General features: G+C 50.1%; 1 protein-coding gene across 1 annotated transcript in view; it reads right to left on the reverse strand.

Moving 5' to 3' along the window:
- Positions 1-6,570: 6,570 nt before the first annotated feature.
- LOC144266499 (NACHT, LRR and PYD domains-containing protein 12-like) overlaps positions 6,571-16,575 on the reverse strand; it is a 171,717-nt gene continuing 161,712 nt past the window's right edge. The window contains exon 11 of the mRNA XM_077819933.1: positions 6,571-6,742. Within this exon, the coding sequence (XP_077676059.1) occupies positions 6,571-6,742 (172 nt within the window). The remainder of the gene's footprint in view (positions 6,743-16,575) is intronic.

A 16,575-nucleotide genomic window follows, 5' to 3' on the forward strand; every position in this document is an offset into this window, starting at 1 on the left:
CCCACCAGTCTAGTAACTCTATGACCAGGTCAGGTTTTGTGTCTTTCACAGCATCCAGCTCTGCCCGCATTTCTTCACTTAAATACCCTTTCGTCAAGCTGTGGGGAAAACAGGGAAGGAAAAGGACGTGTTAATTCTCTCTGCAGACACAACATCTGCGCCCACAGCCCCTATGAAGCCCAGCGCTGCACCCACAGGATCTGTGTCACTGTCACTGCTTTGCCTGCTGAGCTGACTGCCAGCAGGTGCCTTTCCCTTGTGGGGTGGGTGGGGGGGAAGAGAAATGCTGTGCAGTCTGTAGCCTGGCCTCTGCTCTGCACCCCTCAACACACACTGACACTGTGAGCTCTGAGCAGGGACAGCAATGTCCTTTCTGCACAGAAAGGGCTGGATTACGCGGCCCTTGTTCAGGGCGGTGAGCACTTACTGACACAGACAGGCCCATTGATCACTGTGGGGCTACCCAGTGCCCACAGGGAGCAGGGGCTGCAAAATCCAGCTCACAGAATCCATGGAAGAAGCATTATCTCAGCTCTCATGTGCTCCTCACACCCCCTCCTCACAGGCTTCAGTAACACCGTTCTTGAAGGAGTAGAGTTTTTAGCAGCTGTTGTGGGGCTGCAGATTTGGCCTGACACTGCTGAAATCAGGTGGGAGCTCAAACTCCACCCTGGCTGTAGGAAGACAGGAACATTTCACTTTACTGTTACAGCCAGTTCAGGAGAATGGGGTTTGTCTGTCTGCAGCCAGGTTGGTAGAGCAAGAGCCAGTGCTCCAGTTCAGAGCATGGTGCTTGTGATGCTGATAAACCAAGGGCCAGCTCTGGCCAAGGCCGTAGGCATCAGCTAAGAACTGACAAACTCATAGCTGGAAGCCAGACCAGCTGACTGGTATTTTAGTATCGTTCAAAGTAGATGTAAATGTATAAGAATGTGTTTAGTATTTAAACTTCATGAAAATCTGGTGGGATGTAGCATGCATTGTTTTCACTTATCTGTACCCTGTTCTAATGGAATAGCAAACATTTGCATTGAATATGCCTCTGTAAGGAAGTAACTCATCAAACAAGAAAGAAGCTGTGTGTAATGCAAATTAAGAACTCTAACAGACAGGGCCGGATTTACAACTTACATGCCCCTAGGCACAGCATCTTCAGCGTCCCCCTCCCCACCCAGAGATGCCTCCACAGACCCCCCCACCACAACTGCCCAGCACTCCACACACCCCCACTGCCCATGCCTGCCCCGCCCCCGCACAGCCCCACCACAATTGCCCATTGCCTCCTACAGATTCCCAACTGCTCAGCGACTCAACACAACACACACAGACCTCCCACACCTCCCACAACCCTCCAGTGTCCAGCACCCCCCACAAACCTCCCACTGCTCAGCACCCCCCCCAGCTCCCTCAATGCCCAGCACCCCTCCACCTCACAAGCCCCCTCAGAGACCCACTCTCCTGTGCCCTTCCCCCCAGCCACACTCACCCCGCTGGGAGGTGACTGTATCTGCCAGGCTGAGCTGGCAGCATGGCCAGGGCCAGTCGGGGATTGTTCTGGCCCCTCGGGAACAGAGATCAGACAGGCTGGAGCAGGAACAGGAGTGGGGCCTACCCAGGCCGGGCTCCCTAAGGACCCACTTGGCTGGCACGGCCCCCTGTGTTGTTCCGCTGAGCTCTTCCCCTGCCACAGGGGGCTGCTTTGCCTTCCCTGCTGGCAGGAGTGCTTCAGCAGGGCTGCGTGAGGCCATCTCCCCATCAGCCGTCCCACCCCCTGCTGGGGTCCGGGATTGGCAAATGTTGAATTTTTAGGTGCCCCTAGAATGACAGCGCCACAAGGCACGTGCCTACTGTGCCTAATTGGAAATCAGGCCCGGCGAACAGAGAGGTCTTAATTCCTGCACATTGAAAGCAAATGGCCATTGTGTGTGAGATCAAAGATCAGTCTCTAAGTGCATTCCTCTTTTCCCGCCATGAGGAAAGAACCCATGTATGGCCATCCGACCACTTGGTTTCTGTGAGCAGCTGCTGTAAATGCGGACACAAGGAAAAATTCTTCATCTTTTGACTGTTTGAATTCTTATTTTTATTCTCATTTTAGTTACCACTAGTAAGTGGTCCACTCCCACGCATGCCTCCTTCCTGCTCTGTACATCCTCTAAAGTTCTGCTCCTTTTGTGCTGAATTGTAACGTGATCCAACTGGTTCCCTGTTCTGTGATTTGATCACCTCCATCTCTGCTATCTTTTGAAATTATAGACTGTAACTCCCCTGCACATATATCTTTACCTGCTTTAACCTCTTAATAACTCTCATTTCTTTTTCTGGGGGTGTTTCTACACAGGAATGGAAGCCTAGGGTTAGTGGGACTGGAGTCACCTGACCTGTGTCTAGAAACCCTGAACTTGTGCATCTACCCTGCAGTTTAACCCTAGGTTAAGAATTTTCTGACCTGTGCTTGAACCGAGGACTCTGGCACCCACACTGCAGTGCACAGACCCCAGTCAAAGTATCCCAATCCCAGAGTGCCTAGCGCCCGCTCCCCCTCCATTGTCAACACTCCAGCATTATGAATGTGTTGCACTCTACTTACTGCCCACCCTATTTCCTAACTGTGATGGTGTTGTTGATGGGATTCAGGTGCCTGTAAGGAGCACAGGAGTACAGAAACTGCATAATTAGCTCCTTTGGTGGCTGTCTCAATGGAACAACTGCAGTTTGTGAAGATACTGAACTGCCATCTCCTCTGAGAGTTGGGCTCTCCACCTCTAGGCTGAGTCACACTGGCAGGAAAATGCCCATGTGCTCCTGTTCTGAGGATAATTAGGATGTCAGTCTCCAGGGCAGCCAAACTCTTCAACTGAAACTTTGCAATTCTTAATTTTTAAAGTGGGCTGTTCAATGAAGGTGGTTTTGTGTGGTTGGTTTTTTATTTATTTTTGTTTTGAAGTTTGACATAAACTGTAGGTTTCGGAGGAAAAACACACCCCCACCTCAGGCTGGCTCCTGCCGGCTGCAGAGCAATGAAGTGTATCCCGAAGAGCTTGGGGTGCAGTGTGCTCCACCATCCCACTGCAGCCCAGGAGGCAGGGATAAGGGATCCCCGGGAGTCTGTGGGGAAGTTTAGAGGCTGGCTCCCACTCACTGCTCTCACAGTACACACTGCCTGGACACCTCTGCACACACAGCCCCAGGGAGGGCAGGGGGAGCCCATGGAGAAAGGGACAGAGAGTGGACTGTGAATCTGCCTTTGAAAGGTAGGGTGACCAGATGTCCCGATTTTATAGGGACAGTCCCGATTTTTGGGTCTTTTTCTTATATAAGCTTCTATTACCCTCCACCCCCTGTCCTGATTTTTCATACTTGCTGTCTGGTCACCCTATTGAAAGGGGGAAGGAGCGGCAGGGCTCTCAGCTCAGCATGGCTGGGGGAAGGATGACCCCCAACATTCTGGCAGCCACAGGCACGAACTTTATTTCTCCCAGTGGATGCTCCACCCCACCAGCAACGGGGCCCACCCTAGCAAGTGATGGGTGACCAGCCGCAGGGCACGGAACCGCTATGGCTGGTGGGTGCTGAGCACCCCCTATTTTTTTCTGAGGGTGCTTGAGCCCCGGAACACCCATGGAACCAATGCCTATGCTGGCAGCTGCCTCCCACCTGTCAGCTTTGCTCCCTGTTTCAGGCAAGCTCTGCAGAGCAGGGAGGAGGAGCCATAGAGAGAGCTACCACCGCAGGAGGCTACGGGGAGGTTTTGGGGCTGGCTCCCACTCGCTGCCCTGACAGTGAACGATGCCCAGGCACCCTGCACACACAGCCCAGGGAGTGCAGGGGGGCCAGAGAGTGGAGTGGGGACCAAGTGGCTGCCCTGTAGGGAGGGGGAACAGCCAGGGTGTTAGGGGTCATCCTCCCCAAGCCGTGCTGAGCTGGGAGCTCTGGCCTCTCTCGGGCTGTGTGTGCAGGGGTACCTGGGCAGCATGCACCAAAATCTGGCTGTGCTCTTGGGACCAGGAAGCAGCTCTCTTTGCAAAAAGCTTCTTCTGATCAGTCTCCATTGAAAACCCTGCAGGCTCGCTGACAGTGTGCTGGCAGACCGCTGTTCAGCAGATAATGGGTTAATGCTGATCTGAGCTGCTGCAGTTTGCAAAGGGAGATGTGGCTTCTGTGTGTAATAGAGTGCAACAGACTGCACCACCCATTGTCCGCACAGACAGGACTAAGGAAGTTGCCCCAAGGAACTCTGGGATACATCCGGAGGGACCCGAGTCAAGTCAGGGCCAAATGCACACAGGAAAGAAACAGGGCTCGGACCCTAGGTCCCAGCTTAACACGGGCTCGGACGCTCCAGTCCTGCAGGGTCCTGTACCCTAAGTTTGAGTCCTAGATTAACACAATTGATGTGTGGACACAAGGGCAGTTAGGCTTGAGCTTGGGCTTATATTCCTGTGTAGATATACCCTTAGTAATGAATCTCTCAATAGCTTACTATAGGATTGGATGCCAGTGTCTTTGGTGTGAGATCGAGGATGCAAATCGCCCTTGGTGAGTGACTTGTCTCTTGGCAGCTGTCCATGCTCCTAAGTCCCACCCCAGACAGCTTGACAGTCCTGGTCTAAGGAAAGGGATGTGCTAGCATAACCCACCTTACCTAGTATGACTCTGTCCCTCTCTAATGGATGGACCACATGGAAGAGTTGTGCTAAAATCACCAGAGTTTGCAATACTGACAGTTCCCCACCCCGACCTGAAAACATGATGAAAGGCAAAAACTTCCAAATTTTCCCTTATTCAAAATGGCCACCATCGCCTATTACTGCCAATGAGTCTGAAGCCAGGAATATGGCTGCCATTTCCCTATAGTCCATGTGCTTATGGAAGTGAGGCTGTCCTTGATAAAGTTGGCTGCCACCTCCCGCTGTTTACAATGAGATGGAAGCCATGCCCACAGGCAAAATGGCTGCCACTCTGGTTTGGGGGATAGACAGGACATAGGGACTGTGAGGAGTTTACTGTGACTTTATTGCTTATACCAGGGGTGGGGAACCTTTTTTGCAACAGAAGCCATTGACCCACTGAAAAAATAAATGGTGGGCCACACACATTCAACTCACCTGCCCATGGGTGCACGAAGGCTTGGGGCTTCCCCCCGCAGTGGGATGAGCCAAGGCATGCAGCGCCAGCCCTGGGAGTGGGGGCGCTGAGATTCAGGGCTTCCCCACATACAGGGGTGCGAGCTGGCGCTCGTGGCTCCAGGCCTACAGGAGGATGCCAAGGCTCGGGGCTTCCTACCTGTGGTGGGATAAGCCAGTGCTCGCAGCAACAGCCCTGTGGGCAGGAAGCCCTGAGCCTTGGTGCCCCCCATGGGGCTCGAGCCACGAGTGCTGGCTTTCCCTGCTGGGGTGGGAAGCCCCGAACATTGGTGTCTTTTCCCACCAGCGGTCGAGTTGAACATGTGTGGCCCATGGGCCAGATGATAATGAGCAAAGGGCCAGATCCAGACCACAGTCTGTAGGTTCCCCACTCCTGGTTTATACCCTTACCTGAATACATTTCAAGTTCTTTAATATGTATATCTGTCACTCATCAACCCTAACAAGTACTATAGGTTCTGTATGTGAGTGTGACTCATGAGGCATTAACTAGATCAGTGGTTCTCAGACTATTCACAATCCAGCCCTTGATTTCTCCAAAGAAATAAATGTGTGGGGTGGGGGGACACAGTCAAGACAGTGATCAGAAAGGGATAGACGTTCCTCTACATGATGGATGAGGAGAGATTAAATGTAGTCTCCATCTGAGCAACCAGGGAGAGGCATGAATTTCTGTGTACACTGCAGATTGATTTTTAAACCTCATATCTCACACACGTTGGCAAAGGAGTAGAAGGGAGTTAGAAAATCAAAAGACACTAAAAAAGCACAATTAGATTTTTTTTTAAATCTCATGATTTCAGGGGTCTAACTCAGGATTTTTGAAGTCTTCATGTTGGCAATACTGGATTGTTGTTGTTGTTGTTTTTTGTCTCAAAATAATTCTGTCTGTAACATCAAAACATGCTGCATCTGGGATTTGCTAAAAGCCACCAGAAGCTGCGGCAACTTCACACTCAGGAGATGATGAGGAGACTGAAGAAACTGGTTATAAGTCACCTCTGCACTGCCCTGATCCTGGGCCAGGTGGGGGCCGAAACGGCTTCTGGTCTAACACAGAGGAACCTCAGGGCTGCCCTAAGGTACTCCAGATGCTGTGCCGGCCGAGGAGAGGGGGAGCACCGTGCACTCTGCCCTGGATATACACCTCCATGTTCCTCCACACCCACTACATGGGGGCAGAGCAATCCGGTGATGGGTGGTACAGAGCTGGCTGTACCTGCATTCTGCCACCAGAGGATTACCCTGAGTCATTGGGATCCTTGGTTTTCCCTTTAGGGCAGCTGCCCAGCTGCTGTCCCTGCTCAACAGGGGCCTGAGCCCACTACGTGCACTGTAGGATGTTGTGATCCTTCCTGGTACCCTGAGTTTAACTCACAACATCAGTGTTACCAGGCACAGACTAAAGGGAGCCGGCTGTTACTTACTGTAGTTTGTGTAGTTTGCAGTTTGGATGTTTTAGCCTCTTACACAGCAGCCGCACTCCGGCCTCTCCCAGGTTACCCCACAGGTTCAGCTCTGTCAGGTTGCGGCTGGTTCTGAGAACAGGGGCGAGATCCCTGCAGCCAGAGTCTGTGACACCGCAGTACCCCAAGCTGCAGGAGAGAGAAAGGCAGAGAGGGGGGATCAATGCGTGAATGGGGCTCGTCACGGCTGCTCTGACAGGTGGCCCCACCCACCAGCCCCTCTGTCTGACCAATCAGCATTGAGAATGAGCCAGAAATCCTGCTACAGACTCTGTCCGAAGACCCACCTCTTGTCCAGTGAGAAATAAACAGTGGGTGGGACTTCCTGTCTCGACTCCACCCCTTGCCCTTTGCCCTTCACCAAGCAACAGCAAGAATAGGGAGAAAGGCCGAGACACCTCCAACCTCTGCCACTGACCAATGAGGAATAACGTTTGGGGAAAGACTCCTTCCTAAGCCCCGCCCCCTCACCCTTTCCATTGGCCAACCACAATTCAGAAAGAGTAAAAAGTTGCCCTTTAAGTCCTGCCCACTCAGCTCCTGACCAATCAGGTTGGTCTTGCCACTGATCAGCCCCGGGATGGTGCGACCCAATCGGAGCAGCCCCATCGCTCCAGGGAGGCTGTAGGGGGAGGCCCCCCCCAGGCAGCTGGGCCAGGCTCAGAGCAGGAGGAGCTGGGAGATCCTGACCCTCCGCGCCCCTGGCACTAGCTCTGCTGCTCCCCTGCAGGACACAGACGCCTCCTGTCTCTGCCCCCAGCTCTGAGCCCCAGGCCTGGGGAGGGGAGGCAGCTGCGAGGCCCAGCACGGGCAGCGTCACACCCACCTTCCTCTGAGACCAGGGACCGAAGTGGGGGAGACAAAGGGAAGAAGGTGTGGGGAGGGAAGAGCAGCTGAAAAGGGGGCAACTGTGTGAGCCTGTTGGCAGGGCCTGATCCAGAGTCTCTGGTGAGGTTATAAAAGCAGAAGTTCTGTTGGTTTCTGTAACCCCCCTGCAGAGCCTGGGCTCCTAATGGAGCTGCCAGCCAGCTGAGTGGGTAACCATGGCAGCAGGTTATAACCATGTGCAATTCAAGGACCACCAGCAAGTCTGGCTGTCTTTGTCCTCCTTCAAGTCTTCATAATGAGCCCCCTGCACACCCAAGCATGATCCCACTCCCATCTGCTTTAAGTGAGTAGAAGTGATAGGCAAAAAGTCAGGGTTAGTTACCAAAGAAAACAAAACAAGTGCACAGTCTGAATCTTAAGCCTGTAAGACACTAGGTGTATTTAGAGCAAGCAGTTTTCTCACCCCACTGGATGTTACGGTTCATAAAACACCGGGAGCTAGTATCTGGGCACTTCCCAAACCCACAGCATATTTTAGTGACACCCATATAACACAATTCTCATAACTTTATATTAATTAGTTATATACAAATTTAGATGGAACAGTGGGTTTCAGCAGATCATAACCTTTCCCGTGATATCTTACATGGCCTGCTTTATATGCAATATCACCATTACGTACAAATGATGAATAAGGGGGTTACAGGGCGCTCCCTCAGAGTGTAGAGTGTCACAGGACAGAAACCTCAACATTTGGGAGAGAAAAAGCCCCTGAATTTGTAAAAGGGAGAGAAGCCCCCATGCCTTGGGGAACACCCAGAGTCTGTACGGGTTTGAGGAGACCCCAATGTATTTTGGAGGCAGAAAAAGAGGAGCCTGCAATGGAGGGAGGGGAGAGATTCTAAGATTGGGTTGAAGAGGGGGAGAAAAACCCAAAGGCATATGTGGGAATCTGAGGGGATGAAGCCTAATTTGGGGAGGGGTAAAGAGAAGAGGGCATCCAAGTTGAAGCAAAAGAGAAGAACCCCACAAGATTTATAGGCTAAAAGAGAGAGAGAGAGAGAGGAAACCTGCGAAGGTGAGGAAAGAGTCCATCGCTACTGAGCTCAGAGGCAAGAATAACCTGATTTTTCTTTCTAACACAATGTTAAGTGTAAAATAAAGGGTTTTCAGTCCTGATTTAACTAAATCTGAATGGAAACTTAATCCTGGCACTGCTCATGTCCCTCTATACATTCTCCCATTGACTCAAGTTGATGCTGGGTGATACACAATGTGTAAAAAGAAAAGGAGTACTTGTGGCACCTTAGAGACTAACAAATTTATTTGAGCATAAGCTTTCGTGAGCTACAGCTCCCTTCATTTTCAAATCTGTGCTTCTGGTTCAAAAAATCTCAAAATGATGTCAAGTTGATCCCACTGCTCTGCCACCATGTTAAGGTTCCTTCCCCACTCTGAACTCTAGGGTACAGATGTGGGGACCTGCATGAAAACCTCCTAAGCTTACTTTTACTAGCTTAGGTTAAAACTTCCCCAAGGTACAAACTATTTTACCTTTTGCCCTTGGACGTTCGCTGCCACCACCAAACATCTAACTGGATTTATTTTATTAGGAAAGAGCCCATTTGAAAATGTCTTTCCCCCCAAAATCCTCACCAAAACCTTTCACCCCCCTTCCTGGGGAAAGTATGATAAAAATCCTCACCAATTTGCATAGGTGACCACAGACCCAAACCCTTGGATCTTAAGAACAATGAAAAAGCATTCAGTTTCTAAAAAGAAGAATTTTAATACAAGAAAAAGTAAAAAGAATCACCTTTGTAAAATCAGGAGCATCTGTTGACAAACAATCATATCTATTTAGGGTCTTCTGGTTTCGATGCACTTCTATATTAACAATATGTAATTTGAGACACTAGAAAGTTATTCCAGTGCAGAACTCCAGATGAACACCATGAATGCTCTTATTAGTCTTATTGCATGGAATTTTGCCTTTGAAATGTCTGAAGACCTTCAAATATACTGGAAATGGCACCTGACATTTCAAAAATATTTGGGAGACGGCCAACCTCCACCTCCAGGCAACTCTACCTGGATTTTGTTTTGCCTCTTTATAGCTTTCAGATGTTTGTTTGTGTCTGGTCTGGTGAGCAGTCAGAGCTTTTTTAATTTTTCTGACACACTTCAACAGACCACGTGTATCATGGTCAGAAAATTCATCAGTAGCACTGGCCCTAATTTTTAAATACTGATCGTTAAGGAGCCCTACTTAAAAAAGCACAACCATATAAAAGAGAGGCTGTGTCCAATCCAAAAAGTACATTTCTGAGACAAAATACACAAGAGAATGACAACAGTTCTCTGCAGGAGAAAGGATGCTCTTGTAGTTAAAACCCTGGCTCTACCACAGACTCCCCCATGTGACTTTGTGCAAGTCAGTCTATTTTTATGGGTCTCAATTTTCCATCTGGAAAATGGGAATAATTATATTTCCTTCTCCCATCCTTTGTCTCTCTGGTCTGTTATAGCAGGGTGATGCTATAGCTAAGGTTTAGACCAGGTTTCTGTTTAAAATTCCACTCTTCTAACTGTTTTAAAATCCACACGGTTACTCTGATTGCCTTGAAAGTTGGTGAGCCTAATGGGTGCTTGGGATTCTGTAAGTGTTCCAGACTGTTAGATGATTGACCAAGTTGTTCCCAAGATACAGTCTCAGGGGAAAAAAAGCTTTTCTTAAAGGTGACAGATTTCAGCAGCCTTTTTGTGCTCACACGGTGTGTCTACACTGCAGTTAGACACCAACTATTGGCCTGTGCCAGCTGATTTGGGATCCAGGGATCAGAATATGAGGGTGTTTAATTGCAGTGTAAATTTCCAGGTTCTGGCTGCCAACTTAGGGTCTGGGATCCTCTGACCTCAAAAGTCCTAGCGCTCAGGCTCCAGCCCACGCCTGGAAAGCTACACTGAAATTAAACAGCCCTCGCAAGCCCAAGTCAGCTGACACAGGCCAGCCATCAGTTTTTAATTGCAGTGTGGACACACCCACAGATAGCAATCAAACCAGGGCTCAGATCATTGCGCCAGGATGTCTACCGCTCGAGGGTTCCTCCAACAGAGAGTCTGGCACCCTCTAGAGAAAATCAAATTAAAACTTTATGTGAATTTTTGCTTCTCTACATTACAATATCAGAAGCCTCCCCTTCCAAATGACATTTTAAATGGATTAAACTGATCATGTGTTGAAAGAGGAGTTAACAGAATTGTTAGCCTTTGCTATGCTACAGCAACTGGATAGCTCAAAGGATAGTCAGTCATCCCTTGAGCCTAACCCCAAGTCAGTTTGACCTGCCACTTGGGGAGACATTTGGAAAAGGCAGAGTAGCAGATTGTTAAAATGTGTGTCTGGGGAATGTGTTATTTTGGGGAAATGTAATCAAAGTATTTCTGTAAAAAAAAGTAATTACACGAATGCTTGCTGGCAGGGAGGGACATTTTACGGGTGCACAAGTGTGGGAATAAGGTTGAGAGGGATTTGGGGCTGCACTGAGGGGAAGGGGATAAATGGGGGTGGGTGGCAGAGGAGGTGAGGGGGCTGGAAGACTCAGGTAAGGGGGAAGGACACATGGCATGAGTGGCAGGGTGTTTGGGGGAGCATAAGGGGACAGGTGCCTGTTAGCCCCACATTCTTCCCTTCTGTGTGTGCCAGGATCTGGGGTGTCTGAGCCCCCTCCCTACCCCCCGCATGTGAGCCAGGTTTTGGAGGGGTTGCATTTCTAAGGGTGTCTGAGTCCCGCTCCCTCCGTTTGTGTGCCAGGATCAGGGGAAGCCCCGCCCCTCTGGGTGGGTAGTTTAGAACAAGCATGCTCCGAGCAAGCACCAAGCACACTGCTGAGACTGGGATGAGAAGCTGGGCACGGGTACACTTCACCAGGCCAGATTAACCTTTTTCTGGGCCTGGCATCAAACATATTTGTGAACCCCCATGGGGGCAGTGGGGCAGGGCATGGAGCGGGTGGCCCCATTCCCCCCAGCACAGCCTCAGGGCACTGTTCACAAACCGGCAGCCACCAGACATACACTGCCCTGTACTGTTCGCGCACCCTGTCCCCTCTAGGCAGACCCGCGCTGAGTCACACACACCCCGCTGACACCCTCCTCACCCAGATCCCTATGCCCAGCGCCGCCCTGCTGAGACTCCGACACAGACCCTATCGTAGCACCCCCCTTCCCAGAGACTCCCTAACAGACCCCCCACAACTGCCCAGCACCCCTTAACTGCCTGCCCACCACACTGCACAGTGCCCCACGAGACCCCCTACACCCAGTGCCCCAAAAGACACATGGGAACAAGTGGTTGTGTGGAGATGCTTTGGTGAGCTCAGAAAAGAGAGAGGGGTAGGGATTGGGGGAGTGGAGAAGTAGGAGGAGTTCGAGAATGTTGTAGCCCAGTTGGCCAGCTTACCTCTATTATATTAACTGCTTTGCTTTATATTCTGCTTTATTATATACAGCAGTAGAGCAAGGAACCTACAGGCTCGTATCCTGTAAGACACTGGCTTCAGCAGTTAGCATGGGGCTCGAGGCCTACGACCTCTGGCACAGATAAACTCAGGTAACTCATACATTTTGGGGAACTAGAAGTAGAGTGTAGGGGGGAATTTTGTCCATAATGAGATTAGCCAACCACAGAATGTGAACTAAGACCAGCTTCTGGAGGTTTTGGACGGGACATCCAAGAGTGCCATGGCAATGAATTGACGTATACGATAATGGGATGAAATCATGAATATATTAACCTGTAGAAGAAGGACATCTGAACATTGATAAGGGGAGGTGGAAATACAAATAAGGAAAAGGGGAGAAACCCCTACTGAATAGGCATTAGACACGGTAAATGTCAGTTTAACATATTATAAAAGTGGCATCCCAGCCTGTGGGCGGGTGGGAGAGAGAGAGAGATGTAGCCCTTAGGAGGGGCCAGAATGATGGCCTCTGGTGAAGATGAGGAAGATGACTGTGATGAAGAAGATAATGGCTAACATTTCACGTTGTCCTGCAAGGATGGCGTGAGTAGGGATGTTCTGATGTACCTTCTGTAGTATCTCTATCTACCTTACTGAGTTAGAGTGTGTGCGACTTTGCTAAATGTACTAAGAAATTCTATATTTGTAAATATAAAAGAGTTCCTATAACGTGAGTGTTGCACCTGTGCATATCGGGGTTCCCAACTATCTAATAATTTTAATAATACTGGGCCTGATCTTGGGACAACAACCTGTCTACCCTCAAAGTAATAACTGGACATTTATATTCATAATCTATAGATCAAGCTACAAAGTGAGTGATAGTAGAAGAAGATGGGGATTTAAGTGGGGGGTCCTGTCGGCACTGCATTTTCCCCTTCTGTGGGTGTGCTGAGATCTATGGAACACCTACCCCTTTACAGGGCTCGGAGCCCCTCTCCCTGCCCACTGTAAGTTTTGGGAGCTGAGGGACCCTGGTCTTCTTGGGGGATCTGAGCTCCCCTCCCTGAACGTCCCTGGGATCTGGGATGGGGGTGGGAATGAAGGTAACAAATTTAACATCTGAAATCCAGACAAGGAATAGTTAAAATTCTCATCACCCCTGTGTGGGGGGAAGGGGGAGGCTGGCCAGAATGTGTGAGGGGAGTGTCCCAGTTTGGAGGAGGGGTGGATTGGGTGGACCTGGGACATGGCTGGGGACGTCTAGCTGAAGCAGGGGCAGGAGTTCCAACTGGAGCTGGATAGTGGGAGTGAGGGGCCCAGCTCTGTGTGCGGTTTGGACTGTGTAACCAAGGGAGTGTACAGCCCTCCATTAAGCGGCTGCCTGTGATATGCGCATGCAGCAGCATAGGGCAGGAGACAGCAAGGAGATGCTTCTTACATGTTTATGGCTTCTACAGTGCCGACCAATGGCTTCATGCAGTGGTTCCCAAACTGGGGTTCGTGAACTCCTGGAGGTTCGCGAAATGTTACAGGGGGCTCTTGGGGATTTGTTTTGCTGTTTTTCAAATTAAATAGGCTGCTAGTGTTGTTTTTAAAGTTATTATGAAGAACAAATTTAAGCTTTGTTGTATCGTGCGTTGTTTGCCTGGACTGCTCAAGACCTGAATGCTTGTGTAGGAGGAGCTCTTTGAGTTGGCTTCTTAAATACCTTCCTGCTGTTTCACATCTGATACTCCTTGAGGAAACATAGGAGCCTTGTCTTATAACTGGCTTAATCAAAGTGATACAAGCTAGAAAAGTGAGATCTTGGAAGAGTGTTGCCGTTTTCATAATGTAATAAAAATACTGTAATGATAAATAATAATTAGTAATAAATAGCGTAATAAGCATGTCATAAAACAAATTTTATATCTCCTAGATCACGGCTTTTATAATTTATGCTCAGGTAAGGGAGAAAATCCCTGCACACATTCATTTTTAGGAGGGGGTTCGCGAGACTTGACATTTTAGTGAAAGGGGTTTGCGAGTAGTTAAAGTTTGGGAACCACTGGGTTAATGGGATGGGAAGGAGACCGTGAGCTGGAAATATTGGTTCAGGGGCTACATGTTGCAGGGAATGTTTGTGTAGAGGGTGGAGAAGGAGACACACCAGTCTTCTCTCACGTGCTAAAAGTTATGTAACAACCCTGTAATAAAACTGTCAAGGTTATGGGACATAAAGCATGGAAGAGATTTCTCTCACTTGTCCTGTTAGCGGCTGCTCATTGTAAACATTTCAAAGTACAACCACTATCCCCTTTCCGCTATAACAAAATGTATGGGAGGCAGAGGAGCACTTAGGGATCACAAAGCAACCATGCATCCTAGTGGAAAGACCATTGGACTGGAACTATTCCTAGCTCTGCTGCTGGTGCTGAGTGAGCTTAGGTTAGTCATTTCATCTCCCTACGCCTTGATTTCCCATCTGTAAAATGGGGATAAATGATGTAAATATGTTTGAGTGCTACTGAGGAAAAGCACTATATAAAAGCATGCCCTCTTGGGGTTTCCTCCTCCTGGATGTGATTTCTGCAGACAGTTCCACGGTCAGTCTGTCCATAAGGGCGTCAGAGTCTTCGGAGGAGTCCGTCTTCTCCAGCTCCTCCATCCAGGCTTTTTGCCATGGTGTGGCAGCCCTTGCCCATGGCTGCCGCTCCTCTGGCTGCCCCATCTCGGCAGGCTCGGGCTGGGAAGCTGCTGCAGGTACAACCTGCTGCCTTGTTACCTCCCGAAGTTGAGAGCGGTGGTTGGGCGGATCTTGAGGCAGGGTCACTGGTGTGGTTGGGGGGACTTCTCCCAGTGTTTCTGGGGCAGCGCTGGCTCTTTCAGGAGGGAGGGGGTTTCTAGAAGTGCTGGTGTTGGATCTGAGAGGGACGCAGTCTTGCTTGGAAGCACTGGGACCGGTGCTGGTTCTTCTGCAGGCAGCTTTTAACTGGGGGGGTCCTTGGTGGAACATGGGATCTTCCGAGGATGGGGTCTCACTGGGCAGCCCTGGAGGTAGTGCTGGATTTTCTAGGGGCGAGGTCTTGCTGTGTGGTCTGGGGTCTTCGGGCAGCTCCTCCGTCTGCTGCGTCTCACCGGGCAGCCTGCGAGGTGGTGCTGGCTGTTCTGATGGCAGAGTGGTGCGAGGTTACATGTGGGGGAGCGCTGACCTGTCTCGTGTCGGTTTTGAGCTGGATGGTCTGTGTGAGGTCACTAAGCCATCTAGTGAGGTCACTGCCTCCTCACAGTGTGGTCCAGCATGGGGATTCTGGAGATAGGGCTGACCCTTCAGGCTGTGGTGACCTGTTTGTTGGTCCCTGGGACGGAAGTTGTCCTTCCCTCGGTAGATGGTTGGGATGCCCTTTGTGGCTCTGGGGATGCTGGCTGGGGTGCTGCAGCCGGAGCTACAACTACAGGTTGTTCCTCCCTGGTCTGGCACCCTGAACCAGGGAATTTTCCAGACCAGGGGAGGTCTTTGCTGGCCCCTCTGCTGCTGCGAGCTGCAGGGCTCTGCTCCAACAGCAGGTGCCAGCCCAGCATTGACAGAGCGGGGATTGGGGGGGGCGGGAGGCGCTCAGGGGAAGAGGCGGGGCAGCTGTGGAGCCAGGAGAGCAACCTGTGTCCATCAGTGGGGTGCTGGGAGCATGGCCGCAGGGCTGCACTCCTGGCCCCACTGTCAGCTGTGGTGCTGTGCTCCCAGCACCCAGCCAGAAGGTTACACAGCCACTTTTCCTCATCTTCCCCTGAGTGCCCCGCAGTCCCCACTCCTCCCCCTCCCTTCCTGAGCTTGAACACTGCTCCAGAAGCTCTGGGAGGGCGGGGGAGGAGTTACTGAGTGTGCGGCCCTCGGCTCTTCTCTGTGAGCGATTCAGCCCCGGAGCACCCTCTAATGCTGGATAAGGGATGTTGCCGGACCATGGAAGTCCGGTTTAGAGAGGTCCAACCTGTACTGTAAGTAAAATGTGGAATTTATTCTGCCATCACCTGAGTTGTTGATGGCTGGCTGGATGAACAGAGAAGCTCATTGGAGCAACTTTTCATTGAGATATTGGAACCCAAACAGGAGAACACCCCCCAGCATAATGATGGCTAATGAGCTTCACCTGCACTATCAAACTGGTGGGTCATGAACCATGACTAAGGAACAAACACATGGAACATCTGTTTACCAAATCAGTACTGTATTTGTTGCTCAACAGGGAGATGCCAGAGCCTGCTCATGGGTAAACTGTGGAAGAGGTTCTGTAAAAGGGCCAAATTTTGTAGCTCAATGGCTGGAGTGTTTGGTTGCCAGTAAAAGATATGGTGAAAGACCTCCTCATGTACATTTGTTTCTACTGTAAACTAAATATCTCTTTGAGTACAGATACCAGGAGCCAAAAAAGAAAAAGAACCCAGAACCTGATCCGTGCAAGGAGTCGGGAGAAAATACCACGCATATTGGTGATAGCAAGCATCTGGGAGAGAAAAGGGGGGAGGGACTACATACTATTATAATAAAAACAAGTTTTAAAACCCAAAGACACGTTTAAAGGAAAACCTGAAGTTAAAAGAAAAATAATGTAGCTAAAAGTTGTTTTGTTAAGTTTGTCAGGGATCCAAGTGGAGTCTTCAGTGAGCATTTAAAATAACAATCACTTTAGTCAC

This window comes from Eretmochelys imbricata, chromosome 6 (genome assembly GCF_965152235.1).
Source record: "Eretmochelys imbricata isolate rEreImb1 chromosome 6, rEreImb1.hap1, whole genome shotgun sequence".
Classification (NCBI taxonomy): domain Eukaryota; kingdom Metazoa; phylum Chordata; order Testudines; family Cheloniidae; genus Eretmochelys; species Eretmochelys imbricata.